Below are 23,959 nucleotides of genomic sequence, written 5' to 3'. Positions count from 1 at the left end.
AGAAGTTAAGATTCACAAGCAAAACTTAACCCATCAAATCAATTGTAATCTATTAAAGACTTGCTGGTGCATATTTATTACTCTGAGCATTTTAGATACATCTTTTAATTTTTTTTTTTTACTGAAGTAAGGTATAAATTAAAAACAAGAAATAGAGAGCCTATTTAATATAAGGGGGTGGCCTACTGGCTCTCTTTTGTTCAATGACATGCATACCCCTCGAAACCATTAAACCTTTCCTTTGTTCTTAGTTCTTATGACTTCCATCATGGTTTAATATTTCTTATTTTTATCATATTTGGATTAAAAAGTATATTTTTGTTAAAATTAATATATCAATCTTTTGAACAATGTCAACTCTTCTAGTCAGGTTCATATAGAAAAACTTGTCAGACTTAGGGTTATTTGGTTGGTTTTTAATTAATAAATGAATAAAGTCTTATGTGTAGATTAATCTGTCTGTATAGATTGAAAGTATTTATGTTTTTGTATTTATTACGACGTCGAAGAATCAAATTATTACTATATTTATTCAAGAAAACTCATTCTCAAAGGTTGATAAGACCTCTCCTTTATGGTATTTTTCCGGAAGCACTAGAACAATAAGCTAGATATTCTTATGGGGCATTGGACGTTTGCGAGGGTCTTTCCATAGGTTGAAATAACATATTTTTTTAATTAGTAGAGACAAGTTTGAATTTTTTTGGCTCTCTGCATAAATCTCCTCCTAGAAGCTTACTGGATAAGTCATTTTTAATATCATTAAGCTACTAACAAATAGTCATGTATAGTTAATCGAATAAGTTGTGAGTCATATTAAGCTCGGTAAAATGTTAACAAACAAGTACTAAGATCATCTCCAATCCAACCACAAAAAACAATAAAAATGGTGGATCCATTGAACACTAAAAAGAACACCTCCAACCACACTATGTCAACAACACTAAAAAAGACTATAGACATTTTCAGAGGAGAACTTAAAAATATTCTCAAGTGATAATACCATTGGACTATAAAAAGAAATCTTTCGTAAAATTGTTTCAAATTGTTGGTTGGTTTTTTTACCCTTACTTAAAAACAATCTGTGTTTGAATCTTGACCATATTAATTTGTTGTGTGTCACCGTATGTATTTTGAAACTACAATGAGAACACGTTTTATTTGATAGGTTGGTTTGCAAGACTTTTATTTCACCCCAGACCAAGTTCGAATCCTGCTAGTGTGATTTTCTTAATCAAATGGTGTCACTATTTGAAAAAATATTCAATATATTTGTTTTTATAGTTAAACGGTGTCATCGTTTGAAATATTTTTCCTATATCTTTTTCTTATAATCAAATGGTTTCACCGTTTGAAAAAATTTCTAGGTCAGTCCCTGATCATTATTATAGTTTGTACAGACATCTAACAAAATAATATAGTAACATCTTTCACTTTTCAGAATCGTAATTTTTTTTTCCACAACCATAAATGATGGGGTACGTAAGTGAAAAATAGTTTATAGGGCATACATCACATATGAATGTTATAATTTAATACAAGATTTGATATTAATGCATGGTTTAAGTGACAAAAGGAATAACAAATAGACAAATGTCTTAAATTGGGATCTAAGAAATACTAAGAATCAAAAGTTTCACGTGATTAGATTTGATTCCCTTTTGTAATCACATGTGTTTATGGAGTTTGACCATTTGCAGACTTACGCCTTCTACCAACTTAATATATTAATTGTTTAATTTTTAAAAAATATAATAAAAAAGTGTACTATCCTATTTATAGTTTTATTATAAATTAATAATTGGAAGTTGATTTATACTTTAATCAGAATATTTTAGTGTCTTAACAACCACAACAAACTTATTAAAGAGTAACCAGAAGAGTACTCGCATAATATAGTGAGATACATATCGATTTCAATGTTTCGTTTTATTCTTTGTTTTTGTGGATGTTATAATACGGTTTTATGTGATGTTAAGAAATTGATAATGTTTTTATTTTTGAATAAATTGTACTTATGCACATTCTACTTGTAATCTTGAACTTTAAGTAATATGCATCAATAAACAGTACTTCATGCATAAAAAAATGATTTTTAAGAAATATTATGTCATACTTTATAATATAGTATAGATATTTTTATCTTTTTATTCTAATTTCAAGGCATGGAGAAAAACGAGAGAAAATAGGCATTGTACAACTTAAACTGGTTATTTTTAAATAAGTAATTTAAAGGACAAATTGCATGGAAAAAATTAACGTATTTTAATTTGATTTATATTTTAAGTAGCGTACTTTCGAAATTTTTATTTTGATACCTAAAAAGTAAAGTTTTAAACATTTAAGTAACTGGGTAACCGGTTGAAGTATTAATCTACTATCATGCTGATGTGGCGAGTGATATGATATCCAACTCAGTATTATTTGCTGACGTGGTTAATGATATAGTTTTTTCTTAATCTAAAATTGGTTGAAAAAGTTTTAAACATTTAAGTAACTGGGTAACTAGTTGAAGTATTAATCTATTATCATGTTGATATGGCGAGTGATATGGTATCCAACTCAGTATTATTTGCTGACGTGGTTAATGATATGGTTTTTTCTTAATCTAAAATTAGTTTTCAACCAGTTACCCGGTTACTTAAATGTTTAAAACTTTACATCTTAGGTACCAAAATAGAAGTTTTAAATTACGTTACCCAAGATATGAATCAAATTAAAATACATTACTTTTTCATATATTTATCCTAATTTAAATACCTAAGTTTTATTACTAATTCAGCTAACTCCAAAAGTGTTTGTAATCAACACTTAACAAAAAAAAGTTTAACTTGCAAAAGTTGTCATGATACAGGACCATCAAATTTGTGTGTGTTCCCTGAATTTTTTTTATGAGAGGTTGTTTCAAACACTTACCCATTGAACATTTATGGTAAAAAAATCATTTACTTACCGGGCAAGATTTTATTCCATCAAAATGACATCATGTTCAATAATTTACCCGCCAAGTACTAACCGTGGTAAAAATCATCGCTCTCACTTACTGAATAAGATTTTATGTTCTTGTCTTTGCTCTTACCGTGTAAATTTTTTTATTCTTACCATATTTATCTGTTAAGATAATGTTATTTGATAAACGATTACCTGGATAAACATTTAGTAAACATTGATTTGGATAAACATTTAGTAAACAGTTGACGAGTTGGGGGATTTGGTAGGCCTTGCTGAGGCTATTTCTTTTGGGAGTTGTTATTGGTGTGTGTTTTTCTTTTTGTAGGTGGTCTTTTACTTTTGGTTTGTTGGGTCAATTGGAGTTTTTATATTACATTTTAGTAAAATTAGTTGTATATGATGTTTAAAATGTTTAAGTATTTTAGGGGCCGTTTATTAAACATGTACACAGTAAGTGTTTACGGGTAAAATTTAACATTACTAATTACTTACTCGATAAGATTTTAGTCTATCAAAACGACATTGTATGCAACAATTCATCTGGTAAGCGCTTACCGTGGTAAGAGTCGTCGCCCTCACTTACCGGGTAAGACTCATGGTCCTTGTATCGCTCTTACCTTGTAAGATTCTTAGTCTTTACCATATTCATCCGGTGAGGTAATGTGACTTGATAAACGCTTACCCGAGTAAGTGTTTGGTAAACGGCCCCTTAGTATACTATATAGAACTTATGTTTATAAGACTAAAGTATAAAACATGAAATCTAAAAGTGTTATAATAGGTTTATTAGAATAAAACATTATATCATCTATTTTAGACGACGCGTTTGAGAAGTGTCATATAAACTCATCTTTATATATGACACTAGTGTTAATGTGACTATTTTTCAAATAGTATCATATAACACAGCTAATATGGCACTTTATTTTGTACCCAAATCGTCATAAAAAAACTTATCATAATGCCTAAAAGTGTCCTATAAATCGATGATAACACTTTTAGGCATGACACCTTTTGATTTGTACCTATAAACTTAAGTCTCATGAAGCTATTTATTGAGACGATTAGAGATTTTATGCGTTCTATAAAACCAATTCTGTTATAGTGTTTGCGTTTCTCTCTGTCTTGTAAAAACTTTCCTATGTATGTAGTGTATTCTTTTTCTTTAGAAGGGTGTCTTAGGCTATGTCTAGACTAATCCCGACAAACTGTGACTACAAGAAATCAACTCTGATAAACTCAATAGCCACGTTATGTACATCTGGAATCGAACTCTGGACAAATGGGATATTCCACCACATTCCATCCAGGCTTGGTTCTTGTCGATCTGTTTACAACCTGTTCTAGTTGTAACCAGCCTATATTGAAAAAGCCTTAAGATGTTAAATGGTCCTTTGGCCGGGCCTTGTAATAAGGTATTGGTAAGGGTTCTCTTAATTGGCAACCGGTTAAACTCTAGATCTATATGGGCAACCGGTTAGATCCTAGATCTATACGTGTTTTTATAAAATAAAATAAAAAATGTTTCTTTTTTGCATTTTTATCTGATTGCTAAATCTAAAATATTCAATCAGTTGAAATAGATTTAATCTAACACCTTATTTACAAATGGAAGCAAACGTATTTTGTAGGACCTTATAGGTTTACATACTCCCCAACAGTATCTCTATGTAACACATGTTATGGGCATATAACAACTTACAGATATGTATACAAACATGACAAATTTTCTTTCTTTACTATCCTTTCAGTCTTTTACTCTCGAGAACATAAATAAAAACCCATTTTCCTTTTTTTTTTCGAAATTCAAGAACACAGCGTAAAAATTGTACAACGGGTCCTAGGCTTTAAACTCTCATAAAGACTACATGCATCGCATACATATATGAATTATAATGATATGAAACATATTTATGAGCATTTATTGCATTAATTGATGATGCATTCAAAGTCAAGATGATTTTGAAACCCATCTACGATAAATGAACGTATATAATAAGGGTAACGTTAAGCCATGGAGAAGGATTTCAATGTGGGCCAAATATGGGCTTTTTTATTACAAGTTACAACTGCTTTTCAATTAATGATTGTGAATGATCTACGATTCGATATATTTATTAATGTATCGTTTGGTTTAATTGAAGGTTTTTGAGTGAGGGGTTGTTTGTTTACCTCTTAATAGTTTTGTTAAGAGACAGTTTTTGAATTTGTAAGAGGTAAATCTTGTTTGACAAAAAAAAGTCTGCCTTTAGAACCATTCAATGCCCTAATTACGTTGCAAATAATTTACCAAACAATTATATTTTATTTTGAATTATATTATGAGAGCATCTTAATCGTTCTGATCACTTAATTATTCTGCATCAAACCATTTAACAATTGGCAAACAACCCCTGAGTTGGATTCTTAGAATTTGGAGTTAAAAGGATTTTGAATCTTTGATTTGTAGATTTGGAATGGAATTTGAATTTTATTATTTATGATTAATTTTTTTTTATAAAAAAACGAATTATAATTATCTTCTATTAGTTGATTGTTACAAAATAAACATTTTTTAAAACATTGTTACATATAAATCATATGAAATTCCGTTACATACCAACCATCTTTATGGAATTTCATTATCGTGTGATTTCAATTTAAAACTTTTCTTTAAACCTGATGCAGGATAAATGGAATCGGATCGAATTCGAAATCCTGTTAAATCCTGCAAACCAAATAAGACCTTAGGTGACATTTAAGGGCTTATTTGGTTTGATGCAATGGTTCTGAGATTTGGATTTCGTGGAAATGTCTGGAATTGGAGGATTTTCGATTTGATTTGTAACATATTTGGTTTCTTTGGTTTGTGAGAATTGGGATGGAATTAAATTATATTTTTTATAAATAATTTATAAAAACAAATTATAAACAATTATAAAAATAATTAAATTATTTTTTATCAATTGATTATTACACAACAAATGTTGTAACATATTTTAGAATATTATTACATACAAATCCTAAAAAAAATCATATATATGTAGGATTTCAATGAAATTCCGAGACCACTAATCTAGAAATTTCTTCAAACCAAGTATGAAGCTAAAATGAAATTCAATTTTCGCCGTTTCAAAATATCTTATTAAATTTTCGCCATTTCAAAAAAAAAATGAAATTCAATTCCCAATTCAATCAAATCTTATAAACCAAATGATACCTTTTCTGGTACGATGCAATTTCCAAGAATTATGAAATGGTAAATTACAATATTAATTATATTATTAATATATTTAATAAAATATTATTTCTCACCTATACATTTAATTTAAGAGACTTTTATTGGTGGGAATAATAATATATCATCTACCACTCCTCAAACTCGGTTATTAGTTTTACGAAGTTCTCTAAATTTAGAGAATTTTACGTTCTCTTTTATGTCTTTTTACATTTTGAAGAAGTTTTTCAAAGTTTTTGAAGAATCTGTTACATAAAAAAATAATCTCTAAACCTTCAATTTTCTCCATTTTGCAATTTATTGGCGATGCTCTTATCATTTAAACTCTGCTTGTTTCGTTAACACCCCTATGTGCAACTTTCAGTGAATACATCCCTAATCAAGCAAAATACCGACTTCAATTGGGTGTACATTTTATGTAATCCAAGGGACATGGTAGGTACATAAGCACAAGCCACTGTCTCATTCCTCCGTCAAATATAAAAAGGTTTTAGAGTCGTAAAAACTGCCACCATATTATTTTGTTAGATACAACCATATATATATATATATATATATATATATATATATATATATTTCTTAAAACTATAATAATAACACGACTCTTTCTTGATACAGTTGGTTTGCGTGTTTGTTTCTCTACTTAAAAAGGCTAAAACACATAACACTCGTATACAAAATTAAAAAACAAGAAACCAACCAACAAACCAATAATGATCATGTAAAAACAACGAAGGTTTATGACATAATTGGTTGAGATTCTAGGGGATTTGGAGGAATATTCCACCTGTCCATGGTTCGTATCCGGACTTGCATAACAATTGTAACCACTGAGTTTGTTATCACTGATTTCTTGTAGTCACAATTTGTCAAGATTAGTCCAGACATAGTCTGGGACACCTTTTCAAAGAGAATGATCTTGTAAAAAACATCCATAACTTCGTTTCTCGAGATCAAATGGTGTCACCGTTTAAAAAAAAATCAAGATCCGTCTCTCATATAATCACCACATACATCTCAAAAGCATAAGTACACATAATTCATAAAACATTGGGCATGAAGTTGTTCAGCAAAACATCTATAGTTTACCAAATCACACACAGAAATAATATATTTGCCAGTTTTCGGTTCAAATTCCAGCAAAATCATCGACAAACATAAACAGATTCAATAATCAAAGATAGATAGATAGATGTTAAGATCATAGGGGCATTTCAGGGACTAATATCTCCATACGAAACTAGACCCCTTTGACCGCCTGGTGAACTTGACCTGGACCTGGACCTGGACCGGCTTGGAGCCATAGATGCCACTTTCTTAGGATGCTTACCAGAAGGTGAGCTTGAGGCTGACCTAGTGGGTGAGACCGCCACCCTAGGTCCAAGACGGGATTTCAATTTGTCGCTTAAATTTGGTCGTCTTTCAATTGGACTAGAGCTGCGTCGAGGGCTTTGACTATTATGCCCATTCCTGTTGCGAGTAATGCTCCTGCTACGACTCCTTCGCCTGTATCTACAAAAGGGCAAAATTGGTATAAATGAAATAATCGATAAACCGTTGTTTTCCCGTTTATTATTCCGTTTCATGTACATGTCTCTTTGCAATTACTCCCTCGGTCCCAAAATAAGTATCCACATTTCTATTTGAAGTGGACTTTCCAATTCTACCCTTAATAATGATGTGGAGATATTCATTACTCGCTCTATTATCAAGGGTCGAATTGTCATTGAGTTAATTAAAATGTGTAATAATTACATGTTTCTAAAATTGTGTACCTTCTTCATTGCGGATATATATTTTGAGACAAAGGTAGTATCATATATTCTATCAGGAACGTCATGAACGTCATTCACGTCATACCATTACAATGCCCTCCCACCATATCGAAAAATATTTTTCTATGTACAGACAATGTGAACTCTCGAGATGCATTTCATTTATCGGGATCTTTTTCTATGCTCAGAGAATGAGAATAACTTTTTATATGAACGGCAGAACCGGACATGATTGGGCGGGAGAAGACGGGCAGGAGTGAGGTAGACAGGTGAAAGAATTGTTATAGGTTTTAGGGTTTTGATTTGACAATAATTTACCAATCTTGTCTCGTTTCCATTACTTTCGTTCTACCTATTTCGCTGTGCATTGTTTTGGTCCCACCCAGGTCCTATCTCAAGGATGCGTATACCATTAAGTTGACTGCCACTATCATTTACTCAATAAATGTGGTTCAATAATCGACACCGAGATGATTTCATCATTTCAATAAGAAAGGGAATGAAGTAAATACCACAGGCGATGAATTACAATATACAAAGCCATCACACAGATGGCCTGTATTTCCATCAAACCAATTTGAACCGCTCACATCACAGTAGTAGTAGCATAAAGGGGGGGGGGGGGGTAACGTAGGGCTATTACTCCTGGAAGTTTCAATCTTGTTGACGATGACAACAGTCGCGCTAGAGAGCGGTCTATTCTTCTTCCAAGGAGACAAAGTTCTCTCTTGCACTGACTGACAACAAGGTAGCATGTATGTAGTTGATTAGGATTTGGGCACATAGGAGTCGTAAGTATTAGGGCACTTGGTTTTTTGATTACGAACATAGCAGAGTCGAACAGTAACAAAATAGCGACAGGTGATTATCAAATTCGTAATCTAAGCTATCTTACATTTGTGTACTAAAAGTGGGCTGGATAGGCTAGAGAGAGAACGAATTATAGCATCAATCCATGAAAAATCCAAATTTTAAATGTACCTTTTGTGTTAAAATATAACTTTTGAAGTCAATGATAGGTGTACGCAACAGCAGAAGTACTAACATAATGAAATCACAAGAAATTCTAGAACAGTTGAGAAAGGAGTAAGAACCTGGGGGGGCTCCTGCCTCTTGGTGGACTTCTGTGTCGTCGTGGTGGGGAGCGCTCGGAATATCGTCTATAATTTGGATATCTAGTAGAATTCAAGTTTTATGCGGTTATCATTAGCAAGAAGAAGAAACTAAATGTAAGATGCAGAATAGAAAGACGAGCCACCATGGTTTTACATTTGGACTATAATGCATGGTCACCCTTACGAATGACATGCCACCACTTTTGACATTGGATACACAATAGTTCGTTTGGGCAAAATAGTTGATAACCGGCAACCCCAACCGTCCCCACATGGAACCCGCCTCCAAGGATACCAATGGGAGAGGGGATTTTTTTGGCTCACCCTTTTGCCAACTGAGCTACACGCAAGAGGCAGGTTCAAAAGAAATAGTTTGTCACTTGCTCCCTTTGTCCCAAAATAAGTGTCTTGTTTTCTTTCCAATTATACCCTTAATTACAAGATGGAGAAATTTATTGCTCCCTCCATCATTAAGGATAAAATTGTCATTTAGTTGATTAAAAAGTTCATTTTTCTGTATTGTCTTTTTCATTGTGGACATTTATTCTGGGACGAAGGGAATACTACAAAAGCGGCATAAACACATTTCAACATTCTCCCTTCGGAATTGAACTTGCAATCTCTAAGTCCTAAAGCACGGCACATACCATTATGGGAAGCCACTTTCAGTAAGTAAATGGCTGGCCTGTCAATAGCCATTGACCAGATAAAATGCATATTTATTTTTCAGAGAACAGACGGTAAAACATATTGTTACCTATCATGATACCTTCCTTGACCATATCCAAACTGATGAGACCTGCGAGGAGACTGCTCAGGGCTTGGTGTACGGTATCTCCGTGCAAAGGAATACTCCTTAGTGAAACCTCTCCCTTTTCTAATTCGTTTTGGAGTACCATTTGGCGATCGGCTCCTCGACAGATCCTTCTCGGCCACAGACGATCGAGAGGCTTTTTGTGAAGGACTCCTTGAAAAACTTCTCACCTTTTCTTGACCAGATTTTCTGGATTTAGCATCATTAAGAAGACTCGAGCTCCTTGTAACCCTCTTTGAGATCGGGCTTCTACTTCTCCTAGAACCACTCCTTACAGGACTTCGGTCACTCCTGATCAAAATAATTATTGGAAAAAATCATGCATAGAAAAACACAACATATGTGAGCGAGCAACTAGAGACGGCCAAAATCCGATTCTAGGCCGGACTGGACCGGGCCGGATTTTTCCTTTCAGTAACCGGTCCCGGTCCCAGTCCCGACCAAAAACTCCTGGCCCGTTCTCCATGTAAAAAGCCCAGTCCCGGGCCAGGCCCAGAACCAGTCCCAACTTCTTTTTCCCAAAAATCAATTGTGAACATATAAAAGATAGTGTGTGAAGATTTTTTTGTGTATAATATCTTATTGAAATACACTTTAAAAAATCTATAATTGGGTCATTCAAATGCACTCAAAATCTTTTTTTAAATCTTTTTCACACAATAATGTTATAAATGTTTCTGTAATTACAACTTTTGAAATTTAGTATTGGAACACTTGAAAAAGCTTCAAAAAGAACATGATTTTTTTTAAATTGAAGTTTTTGGTAAAAAAAATTGAAGTTTTTGGTAAAAAAATTGAAGTTTTTGGTAAAAAAATTGAAAATCTTGTAGAAATTATGAAAAACTTGATATATAATTTATAAAAATGTGTTTTTATAAAAAGATCGGGCCTATGTATAACCAGTCCCGCTCCTGTAAACGGTCTTGAGCCAGGCCTTGAATTTTCATAGAAATCGTAACCAGTCCTGGTCCTAAAGCCGATCCCAGTCCCGTCGGGGCCCATTTTAGCCATCTCTATGAGTAACAGAGGTAATAAATCACACAACTACAGTAAACCTGGATTTATTTGAGTCGTCTGAATGCGGAAGTTGATTAGAAGGCTTATCGGATTTAGTTTCCTTAACAATGCCACTTTTCAGAAGCTCGGCATTCTTCAGCATTGGCTCTTGTTCTTCATGTAATGAGGTAACTACAGTTTTCTTTGAATCATGATCCTCTTGCAGTTTTGCGTCGGGTTCTTTTCGTGAAAAATTTGGTGGGGTTTTCTTGTCTACATATGTAACACCAAGTAAGTGCTGCGTTGAATTATCAATGTGAAAGATTGATAAAAACGATTTCTAAGCAACTTCTTTTAACTATTCAGTTGATTGAAGTTGGTTCACTACAAGTGCGTTTGGTATCTAGACAGAACAGAACAAAACAGGACAGCTCATAAGCATTTGGTATGGCAGGATTGGACATGACATAACAGATAAAATGACCAATTTTCCCCTAATGAGTTGTTTATATATTTTGATTAATTTATGTAATTTATTAGATTATAATAAAATAAATATTTTTAAAAATATCATTATAAAGTTTTCGTCATCACAATTAGAATGACACCAAAATAAAAAGTATATGTAGTTTCCAATATTTATTTTACACCTATTCTACATTATTTTTATTATTAATTTTTGATAAATTACATAAATTAATCAAAATATAGAAACCCTATAAAATTAATATTTTGAGGACAGTAAATTGAAAGTTTAAAGGGCATAAAATACAATAAATAAAATTTAAATAATGAATAAAATGTAAAGAGGGGGCGTATTTGATGTTTTAGAAGAGAATTAGGTTTTATTTTGAGGTTATATTGGTAAAATATGGGTCTGTTCCACCTTGTTCCATGGGGTGAGAGTGGCACATGCCTGTGCCACTTTGTTCCACTGTTTCTAAAGTCCTGCCAAACGTGGAACAATGATCCATGTTGTGTCATGTCCAGTGTACCAAACGCACCCTACATGGTAACAACGTTGATAAAAGGAAAAGACTGGGATACCAGAACGACTTGGAGGCCTACTTTTAGTCTTTGCAACACGCCGATTTGCTTTTTCATCATCAGAGCCACTACTGCTAGTACTCTTGCTTTCTGTTTCACTTGAACTCTCTGAGCTCCTAAGTAAGCCAACTTCTATAAGTTAGAAAGATGACACTAATGCTGTGTGATAAATGATGAGAAAACCCGTATGAAAAGAGATTATGTTATATATATATATATATATATATATATATATATATATATATATATCCCCAAATCATACCATTTGGACTTCCGCTTTGATCTTTTGCCAGCCAAACCTCTCTTTTCTTTCCTTGCTTCTCTCCGTTTGGTCTTACGCTGTTTGCCATCTTTCATCGTTGACTTTTTCTTCCGACGTCTTCCATCACTAGACGAACTTGAAGAATCTGAATCAGCTTCTGAATCTGACTCCAAGTAGGAATCACTCTCTGAAGAATAAGATTCGGAATCTGAACCAGAGCTGGAAGACTCGGATGATGAGTACTTCTTTCGTTTCTTCCTTTTATCCCTGATGGTTTTACCACGGCGTTTTATGCCCCGCCCATCAGAACTGTCATCAGAAGAAATAGCTTTCTTCCCGGATTTTTTCCTTTTACCTAAAAAAGGGGAAAGCATCGGGAAGTACGTATTTAAAATTAATCTGCTTCAGTTGGATTAGTTAAGCAAGGCTTCAAGGAAGTATCAGAAAAAACCTTTCTCAGACTCCACCGCATTGTTCTTTTTATCTTCGGAAACCTCACCACAGTCAGTGATTTTTACCAAACCAGAAGGTTTTCCATCAGACGTTCCCAACTGCTCAATCTTCTTAATGGTTTCCATTCCCTTTACGACCTTTCCAAAAACGACATGTTTCCTGCCATATAATAATTGATACTAGGGTTAGTATAAATGATCCGTTTAAGTTGGTTCATCTCAAGTCCTCAAAGCAGATGACTAATTATAATTAGGGGGGTTGGTGGTGTGGTTTGGGTTAAAAACCGCAAACCGCACGGCATAGGTGGTTTGAGCATTTTCATAAACCGCAAAAACCAGCACCACAATATGCGGTGCGGTTTATGCGGTTTGTACCTAACGCACTTTACCCATACACTCCAAAAATTATAAGATTAAAACTTCATTATAAAATCAACGATAATGTGACCGTAGTCCAAAAAAATAAAAAGTTCAACACATTTGGTTCCCAAATACATATTACACAAACTAGAAATAGTCTAAGAAGAAAAACATCAACTTCAAACTAAATCGTTGAGACTTGAGAGTAAACTAAGGTAGAAGCCGCAAATCAACACAAAATCAAAAAATTGGTGAAATCATGTCGTGGAAGTTTCTTAAAGCCCAAAAGGATCTAATGGATTATTGGACTTAATTTATTTAATATTATCGATCAAAGTCTAAAACTTTGGACATAGTAATGGACCACGGAGAAAATAGATTAAAAATATTACATAAATTTAGCAATAATTCTCTCTCTATATATACATATGTTATATATATAAAATAAAAAATATGTACATATATGTATAATGTGTGGGGGAAGGGTTCAAACGAGAACACCTTCATTTTACGAGAATGAACGAACACCCTTTTACTATAGACAACCACATGTGATACTATAATTCCATCACAATCAGAGACGCGGACGACTTTTGGTGCCATCTTGGTTGCGGGCCAAGTTGCCCTTATACCACTAAGCCCCCTCACATGTATTATCACATGTGATAAAGGTGCTATTGATGTGATACTATAATCCATCAAGACCATCACATATGATACTAAATCATAGACGCATAAGACCTTTGGTGCGACCTAAGTCGCAGGACAGGTCGTACACACTCCACCAGGTCCCCTCACGTGTATTATTACATGTCATAAGGGTGTTCTCGCATTCTCTTGAAATGGAGGTGTTTGCTTGAACCTCCACCCGATGTGCGGGATGCGGTTTGAATCGCAGTTTGATAACTCAATCGCAAACCGCAACGCATAGTGCGATTTGGTAAAAACGCAAGCCACAAACCGCACCAGGGAAGTTCTAAACCGTGCTTTGCTGTGCGGTGTGGACGGTTTGTGCATTTGGCAGTTTAGATGAACACCCCTAATTATAATAATATGTCCATAATTTTAATCAGACAGACAAATGATACTGAAAATCCAGAAAAAGGAGAAGGTTAACAATTACCCATCAAGATGGGGTTGACGCTTGAAGATTATAAAGAACTGAGATCCATTTGTATTTGGGCCACCATTTGCCATAGAGAGCATACCAGCCCCACTATGGTCCAGCTTGAAGTTCTCATCTACGAGGAGAGCAGAACGTATTAGCATTAACAAGAATGCTCATAAATCTTGCAAATAGAAAACAAAAAGAAATTTATTTTAGATTGTACCTGCAAACTTTCCTCCATAGATGCTTTCCCCACCAGTGCCTGAAAACCATGAAAAGGTCATACCTTACAAATCGGGGCCTGCAGATAGAAGTTAAAAAGAGCTTCTCCACTCTGTCAAGAACGAGATTTTAAAAAATGCATACCATTTTGTTTTGAGAAATCGCCTCCCTGCAAAGCAATGAAAAAAGTTAATACACAGGTGACCATGCAAATGTATAGAATGATAACAACCAATATTCGTATATATAGTAATATAGACAGAAATAACTTGCGCAAATATAGAAGCAAGAATATAGTGAAAGAGCCTCTTTATTTATTTGCTGAGTTTTACAATCCCTTCCTCCCTTTCCTTCGTAATAAACACATGGAAGATCCATGCATGCCAATCTCAAGGCAAATCATCCATGATTTGACAGAACTATCTATCCATCAACTTACAAGTAAACAAAGGCACAAGTTTAATATATGCTCGAAATGAGATCTTTTATTAACACGGTAGCACTTGAAATTTGATTCATATCTAGTAAATAGACAACGATATGTGCATCACTTGATAAACCAAACTTTGATGCCGGCATGACTAAATGGAATTCATACTCCACACAGAATGTTGTGAAGTGCGCCTTTCTTATCAAAGACAGCTAATATACAGATGGTATGTTCTGGTAAGCAAGAAACAATAAAACAAACATATCCTAGATAATAAAACAAAACTCAAATGAAACATATAAGAACATAGAAAGGCGAAACAGGGTTGGACCTACGTTCTTCAATCAGTATTCAATTTTTTGTAGTGTGAAAAGAATTATTGTAGTGCATACCAAGGTTAATTCGGTGCCCACTACAGCTAAAAATGGGTATCATTTAAAAATCATGTGACCTCTGATAAGAGTTCATGGAGATGCAAGACTAGGGATGGAGATCTAGATGGGAGGAAGGGAGCTTGAGAGATAAAGGGTAGGGGTTAGGGTTAGTGAGCCGGTATTTAGGTTTTACGTTGTTCCTGCAGTTGACTCTGTTTGTATTGTTTTCGAGAACTTATTTCCAGCTTTCTAAATTTAAGTGTACCTGCTTTTCTCTCTTTCACACACTTTTAAGGGGTCTACATGGAAACAGCCGTTCTACACTGAGGTTGAGGTCACGTCTGCATACATCTTACCCTACCCATATCCCACCTCCGGGTAGGATATAATAGACCACTAGGCTTGTTTGGTTTTTATCCATCTTGTTTCTACAACATGGCACTCCTTTCCCCTAAAAAATAATGATAACGATATCAAATGTTTAAGAGGTCATTTACTGAAAGTGAAAGAATGGTTGCTGGTTTACTGAAAGGATAATCTGCCAATTACACCCACTCCTTGCAATTACACAAGTCCAAATAGAGGCGGATTGTTCAGGGAGAGGCACAAATATTTTCCTGAAAAATGATTTGTGAACAGTTTGGGCTGAACTTCTTATAAAATGCTTGCCTATATCTACAAAATACTGTTACACTATACATAGCCAAAGCAGTCCTAGGATATGATTGTGCATTCAAAGAAAACCTTTAGTTACATCAGTGAATATATACTGTATGCTCATAGAGTCAAAACTAATGGAGATAACCATATAAACTTACTTGAGCCATGAAGCCTTTAATAATTCGATGGAATATAATTCCCTTGTAATGCAATGGTTTTCCAGTAGTGCTTCCAATGCCCTTCTCCCCTACACAGTAAATTAATAATTTAATGACATGCATATGTATGTCTTTTCGGTATATTGGATGCATTAAGCCCTGCCAATGACAAGTACCTGTGCAAAGTGCTCGAAAATTCTCAGCTGTTCTGGGGACAACATTGGCAAAAAGCTGCATTTAAGGTCATTACTTTCCATTAGCATCTTACATTCATAATGAAGACATATACAGCTACATGCTAAGACATTTCTTAAACAAGAAGGAAAGATGAACCAAAGCAACGATCACATTGATGTTCATGATGCATAAAAACAAGCGCAAAATGCATCAACATGCAACAAAGTTTGGTTTAGTTCCTATTTAATGTAACATTTTCTTTTATCAACCTATGTAACAAAGTTTCAGATATTCCAATTTTCACCCGAAACCTAATGATCTTGTAGCATCTGATGACGTGGATACCCTTCTACAAAATTTTACAAAAGGGTAACGGCGAAGGGGACTGTAAACTTATATTCACATCATCAAATGTTATAAAATTAGTAAGTTACCAGATAAATTGGGTAAAATAATAGGAAATTTTGGAACTTTGTTACATTGTTTGGAAACTTTTCTTCATTACACTAATAGGAACGAAGTCAAACTTCGTTCTGTTCTGATGTATTTTGCCATACAAACAATAACCAGAAAACCGACAAATGATACAGTGGCTGAAGGAAAATAACAAACAAATGTAGACCAAAGTCACCAAACCTAGTTCCTTGGTACAACATATTCACCTCAATGACGATCCTCTCCGTGGGACTTCCATCCATTGACAAGTCCAAAAACACACAAGGATTTTTCTTCTTACTCATCTCTTCACAATGCAGATCCTAGAACAAACAATTACCATCAGCACATGATTCCAGATACATAAATAAGACAAGATCTGAACTATTATATGTCAATGAAGTCGTTCTCCTCGAACCTACACCAAAAGAATTAGGTAACAATACAACATTGATCGAGTGATGCTCGAATTCACAGTTGTAGTGACATAAATCAATAAAACAAACATGAGAAACGATTACAGCTACGGAAATGCATATATTTCCACTCGAAAATTGCCAAATTCACCATACCATCAGAAATGCTTCGACTAATGGATAAAACCCTAAACCCTAGCAGTATCATACATTAACGAAGAAGCCATCTCTAGTCATTCTCCAAAAATATTTCCTGTACTAAAACTTGCATCATCATGATGTAACTTTCTGAAACAAACTACATGTATAAAATAGAAGACGAAAGATCCAATTGGTTAATTAGAACTTTGAGATGAAACTCGTAATGGTGCATGCATCGATTGAGATTCAACGTCGTGTAGTGATTGAACCAGTAGTCGGGGTATGAGTGTAAAGAGAGGGAAAAGGTCGGAAAATTTCAAGAGAGGGAGAAAACTCACCGGCGGATGGCGGAGGGCGGTGGCGAACGAGAGACTTTTTGGTGTGTGTTTTCCTTTTTCTTTTTCGCTTCGCTCCTTGGTTGTATTTTTAACAGAAAATTGGAAAATGGGTTTCATTACCAAAGCAATGGCGTATTTTTTTATTTTATTTTTAATCTTAATATCATCATCTATTTTATGAGTTACTGCATTTGAACCTTCGTGACCATAATATGATCTTATTATTTAGAATTATGTAAAATTGATACAACAATTATTCTGATTTTAATAGATTCTTTAGAATAAAATAAAAAATATTTCTAATAGGATATTTAAAATAGAGAAACTAAAATTTTGTTTCAACATACTCTTTATTTTTATTATTTAAAATAGATAACGTTTTAAGTTTTATTTTATTATTTATGTATATATGAATACATATATATATATATATATATACAGAGAAGAGGGATAAAATGTAAACCAAACTATTTGTACAAACCGTGAAAACCGTCGATTTTATTGTTTATTATAGTGGAAAAATTCACGAAATTGTTTAATATGATGAAATTGTTTTAAATAATTCATTTCATGATGAAAATGTTTCTTATATTTTTGTTTTTATGTAAAAATTAAATTATTTCATGTATTTCTCATCTTGATGAAATTTATTTACTAAAATTAATAGAATGAAGATGATAATGTTCATAATTATTTGAAATGAATTATTTGAAACAATTTCATAAAAAAAGAACTTCACTAAAATAAACAGTGAAATCGACAGTTTTTGCAGTTTGTAAAAATGATTTATTTTGCAAAATATCTCTATATACACACACACACTATATTATAAAACATTTGATCAAAACTATTAAAACCATTTTTATATATGAAATATTATTTATTGATGCATATTACTTAAATTTCAAGATTAAAATAATTGTATGTAAGTACAACTTATTAAAGTTTCATGTTTGAATTCATGTAACTAACTGCAGATAAACATAATTAAATACATAATAACATCTAATGTTAAATATAAAAAATCTAAAATATAATTAAGATAAACAATGATATCTAACATAATACTTAACTATTATTTTTATAAAAAATTATATTATTAAACCAAAAATAAATTACTTTGCTATTAAAATTAAATTTAATTATAATAAAATTTAATTAAAGAAATTACACCAAAAAAAACTTTTAAATGGTTAATTTAATACTAATAATCGATGTATATATTTTTTTCAAAATTTTATGATATTTACAAATTTTATATTTTATTCAAAAATAAATCAAAATAAGACAAAATTGTATTATAACGTCAATAGAGACAAAAAAAAACGTAGCATTAAATCGAAATGTATCTTGCTGCATTACACAAGTACCCTTCTAATATAGATACATACATGTACATATACATACATGTGTGTGTTTTTGTTTATGTAACCAAATATGAATTTTTTGAAATAATTACCTTAATTGATGATTTTAAATAATCGATCACATTTAATATAAATAAAAATAAAATTAACCAATAACATATATCTTATCTTAGGGGTTGATATGGTGAGTATTATGCATTAGTCATGCTTATGTGTGTTTGTTTCTTTGTAAATACGGGTGTTTATGGGTTAGATTGATCGGGTTGAAAATATTTGAAAAACTCAACTTAATGCTTATGGTTTAAAAAATCTTAACTCAACCCAACCTAAACCGTACGGATTGGTCGGGTTGATACTTTGGTACATTAGAATATTATTCTAACATTGAATATGTTATTTATCTACTCATAATTTTTTTCATCATCAATCATTTGATACAACTTATCTATATTTTTTATGTATATCACATTCAGTTAATTTTTTCAATTTACATATATATGTTTACAATTACTGAAAATATATACAAGTGAGTTATATAGAGATGTAAATAGATTGAAAATATGTGTATATGAAGAGCGTACATGATAGTGTAATTGTCTAGTGTATATATTAATAGCAATTCCACAATCATATTAAATCCAAGAAATAAAAGGATATGGGGTTCATCGGGTCGGGTTGAGTTCAAATAATAGTAACTCAATTTTAATCTAATACCTACGGTTTGAAAATTTTACAACTTGATTAGACATCGGGTTGTTTCGTGTTGAGTTATTTAGTGTTGGGTTGGATTGGGTTGGGTTGATCGGGTTTTTGAGCACTCCTACTTGTAAACATCCACAATGTGTTTTTATAGGTTTTAGGGATGTTTTTCAAAAAAAATAAAAAAAAATCTTACTTTGAGGTTTTTAGTCAAAGATTATCATTGTACGACCTATTTTTTCAAAGGTTTTTCGTATTTAATCAGTTTTAATTTTATAGAATCTTATAAAAAATTTATAGTTAATTAATGTTATTAATATAATTAATAAATAATACATAATTAAAATAATTATATATTTTTTGATATATTTAATCAATAAAAAATTTATACGTTTTAACAAAATAAAATTACGAATTATTGGAAAGCCCAATTTTTATAATTTAATTTTTTTTAAATATTATACATACTTTTATACAACTTTTATGAATTTTTTTATAACCCAATTTTTATACAATTTTATAAAATTCAAGGATTTTTTAGAATAATTATATATGATATATTATTGTATTAATATATTTAAATAAAAAGTTTATGTGAAATAAGTACATAATTAAAATAATAAATATTTTATCAATAAAAATGGATCTTGTCGATATTTATGGGACACCTCTTTGATATCGATGAATGGATGAACAACGATCATCATTGTAATATTGGAGTAGTTGTTCAATCGAATTCATTTATATTTATATTTTCATGAACGGTTTTTTTCCCATCTAAACTTGTCCCGACGTTTTTCGACAAAATCATCTCTCGTTTTCGTATTTCTAACACAATAAGAGGGTCATAAACACATGTAAACGAGTAGGGAAGATCTTACTTAAATACACAAATAGGAGGGGTTCATATTTGACAGACACTCTTAGACCCTTACTGTTATTATTTTGACATCACGCAACTCGAACTTACATAAGACCATAAACACCGAATATGTACAAACTAAACCATTATGACGAGGTCCAAACTCGCATAAGCCCACAAACACCAAATCTATATACAGACTAAATCAACGCTTGACCCTTAAAGCAGCTCGACTGCAGTGCTCCACAACCATAAAGTTTATTCGGTACAAAGGCAATCCAAGGGTTTCCATATTAAGTGATCATATATATATATATATATATATATAGATATATATATAAAAGTCAAATCTAGTGAGAATCACAAATATATTATAAACTCGTAAGAACCGATACAAAAAATATTTATTTACATGATATTTTCCCATCAAATACTATGATTTAAGATATTGTTTTACATTTAATTTTTTTCATAATATGATAGTTTTACATGTATTTGTTTCACCGTGTGAATATTTTTTATGCGTATTTTTCATTCCACTAAGTGAATCAAATTTTTTTACCACATGTAATATTTTCATAACGTGAACACAAACATATGTGATACAATATATTAAATCATAGGTTTTGATGAAAAAATTCATGTAATTTTTTTATATCGGTTCTCACGTGTTTGTAATATATTTGTGGTTCTCATTTGCTTATATATATATATATATATATATATATATATATGTGTGTGTGTGTGTGTGTGTGTGTGTCAAATACTTATGCACATTCCCTACCTCTAGTAAGTTGAGCTTTTGACTTTTTAAGAGACTCAACTCTACCGACCAAGGCAAACTTAAGGGATTGTTTGTTTATCTCTTAATGGTTTTAAAACCCTCTAAATTATTTTGTATCATGGGTCTCCCTTAACTATTAAGCGCTCTAATTTCATTGCAAACAATTACCAAACAATTATATTTCACTTTACACTATATCATGAGAGTCTTTTAATCATTCTGACCACTTAATCATTCAACATCAAACCATTCAGTAACTACCAAACAGCCCATAAGATAAAAAAAGATGGGTTACAGCTAACTGCCATAAATTTTTTATTTTTATTTTGTTCCATTAGTGTACTTTGACCCATGTAAATTTTTGTTCATTGAAAATCGACTTTTTTTTTTTGTTAATTGTTAATTAACAGTACGTGTTATATTCTTGTTAATTGTTTATTAACAGTATGTGTTCTATTCTTAATGTCTAATTATTATTGTTAGAGTTTGAATATGCATGCCCAATCTATACTATATAATAAAACATTTGATAAAACTCTTAAAAACCATTTTTTATACATGAAGTACTGTTTATTGATGCATATTACTCAAAATTCAATATTACAAGTAAATTGTACGTAAATACAATTTATTAAAACTTCATGTTTGAATTCGTATAACTAACTGCAGATAAACATAATCAAATTAAGATAAACATCTCATTTAAATATATAAAAATTAAAATATAATTAGAATAATTATTGAGTTCTAACAAAATACTTAATTAGTATCTTCATAAAAAAAATATATTATTAAACCAAAAAAATGAATTAAATAAATACACAAAAAAGGATAAATTTTATATAGTCATTTTGATACCAATATCAATATTTTTTTTCAATTTTTTATGATATATCTTCGTATTTATATTTTATTCAAAAATAAAAACATTATCGTTTTTTTAAAATCACATAAAACTGTATTATAAAATCAACCGAGACAAAAATAAAAGAAAATATAAAATTCAAAATGTATCTCGCTGCATTGTGCGAATACTCTTCTAGTTGTTTAATTATTTTGATGTAATGATGCCTAAATTAATTATAAAATGTTTTCATATTACGTCACTTGAATCCCGAGGCACTGTGGAAGAAAGAACTTCGCTAGTTTACCGCACGTAGCAGTCCTAGTAAATACTTGCACTAGGTAACCATACATGAAGGGGAAACTTTGCAGATTTAGCTGAGAAAAGAGTCGAGTCGATTAGGCTCGACGACCGAGAGCCGATATTTCTAATCCCTTCTAACTCGAAAGTAGGGTCATAGTATACGGATACCCCTGTGATAGACATAGATACCAAGATATTGGTGAATACCACATGATCGAGAGCAGCTCCCTCGTGTTCGATATGATCAAGGTCTAAACTTGAACGGCATGTTTTCTTATATACGATACTTAAATTCCAACCTCCATCTAAAAAATCTTGAATACATCACTATTTACTGATAGTAACTCATGTACTATTAGACCAGAAATTCTTAGTAGAAATGTAGAATGATTCTTTTTATTGAGGGCAACGTACTTTCAAAACTTACATTTTGGTACCTAAGACGTAAAGTTTTAAACATTTAAGTATCCAGATAACCGGTTGAAGCATTAACTCTTTCTTCTAATAAACCACAATACATAAAAACTAATTTTATATTAAGATATTCATGTCAGCAAATAATACTAAGTTGGATATCACATCACTCGCTACATCAGCATGGTAACCGATTAATGTTTCAACCGGTTACCCAAACGCTTAAATGTTTAAAACTTTACATCTTAAGTACCAAAATGGAAGTTCTGAAAACACGTTACCTAAAATAGAAATCAAATTAAAGTACGTTGTTTTTTTCATGCAATTTGCCCTTTTATTGACTGTATCTTCAAAAAAAAATGACAAGATAAAGCCTTAGAATATAACAAATTGTAGTTTAAGCATCAAAAGTTGTAACCTACATTTTTGGAGTAAGACCATGACTTGTTCAATGGTTACAAAGCACACACCCATCAATTACTCATGCCATGTCTCCAACTCCTCCACTTCAACTTGTATTTTTTATTACCATTTTTATTTTTTAATATATATTTGTTTTTAATTATATAAAGTAATTCATAGATCTTCTTTTTGTTTGACTACAACAAAATGATGTTTGACTGACTCACCATACTTGATGGATGAGAGTTTACCAATGACCAATATAATTATCGATGTTTCATTTTCATCTGTAGAAATAGTCCATATATGTTTAGGTCATAAGTTGTTGTCGGTTAAGTAAAGGGTATTTTGGTCTTTTTGTTTTCTTTATTGAAAAAATAATATACATCTATTCACCATATATGTGAAACTTGTCATAAAAATTTAAAAGATAATAATAATAACGTTTCTTAACCCCTGTCCATGACCCACTACACCTTCACGCATGCCCAAAAAAAACTCTGATGAGCCAACTTTCCACCGCAATTGTGGCAATGCAACCGTACCCTTGTTTCTTCTGATGACCCCCCTTATCGTCCCTCTTTTCCTTTCTCTTATCTCTTTCTTCTAACTATAACTGAATCTCCATTGCACCGCCAGTGTAACCATCTGTCCCTCACTCTTTTTGATCCACACCCCCTCTCTTTCTCTTATTCCTCTTGCCTTTTTTTTTTGTTGATTCTCTCTTCCCTTATGATATTCATGTATATTTTAGACCCTCTATTTCGAGGTTACTGACTTACAGGTGAAGAAACCGTCAGAAAGGGTTGCAAAAGATTTAGGTGCTTAATGGAAA

General features: G+C 32.0%; 1 protein-coding gene across 4 annotated transcripts; it reads right to left on the bottom strand.

The window, feature by feature from the left end:
- Positions 1–7,183: 7,183 nt before the first annotated feature.
- On the bottom strand, positions 7,184–17,564 carry LOC112518038 (peptidyl-prolyl cis-trans isomerase CYP63). 4 transcript variants are annotated; one of them, XM_025125563.1, is made up of 14 exons: positions 17,450–17,564; positions 16,782–16,877; positions 16,119–16,173; positions 15,943–16,031; positions 14,465–14,489; positions 14,322–14,360; positions 14,114–14,231; positions 12,630–12,790; positions 12,179–12,533; positions 11,917–12,032; positions 10,929–11,142; positions 9,817–10,164; positions 9,039–9,119; positions 7,184–7,681 (listed from the first exon to the last, which is right to left on the bottom strand). In XM_025125563.1, the coding sequence occupies exons 2-14, from the start codon at positions 16,857–16,859 to the stop codon at positions 7,384–7,386; spliced, it is 1,977 nt and encodes a 658-aa protein (XP_024981331.1). In that variant the 5' UTR covers positions 16,860–16,877; positions 17,450–17,564; the 3' UTR covers positions 7,184–7,383. The 4 variants fall into 4 exon arrangements, with proteins under 4 accessions (XP_024981331.1, XP_024981332.1, XP_024981333.1 ...); XM_025125564.1 differs by having other exon boundaries at positions 9,829–10,164; XM_025125565.1 differs by having other exon boundaries at positions 11,938–12,032.
- Positions 17,565–23,959: the final 6,395 nt, after the last annotated feature.

This window comes from Cynara cardunculus, assembly GCF_001531365.2.
Source record: "Cynara cardunculus var. scolymus isolate 2C chromosome LG 9, CcrdV1, whole genome shotgun sequence".
NCBI classification, from domain to species: Eukaryota; Viridiplantae; Streptophyta; class Magnoliopsida; order Asterales; family Asteraceae; genus Cynara; species Cynara cardunculus.
The sequence above is the reverse complement of the archived record's forward strand: the minus strand, read 5'-3'. Positions and strand labels throughout refer to the sequence as shown.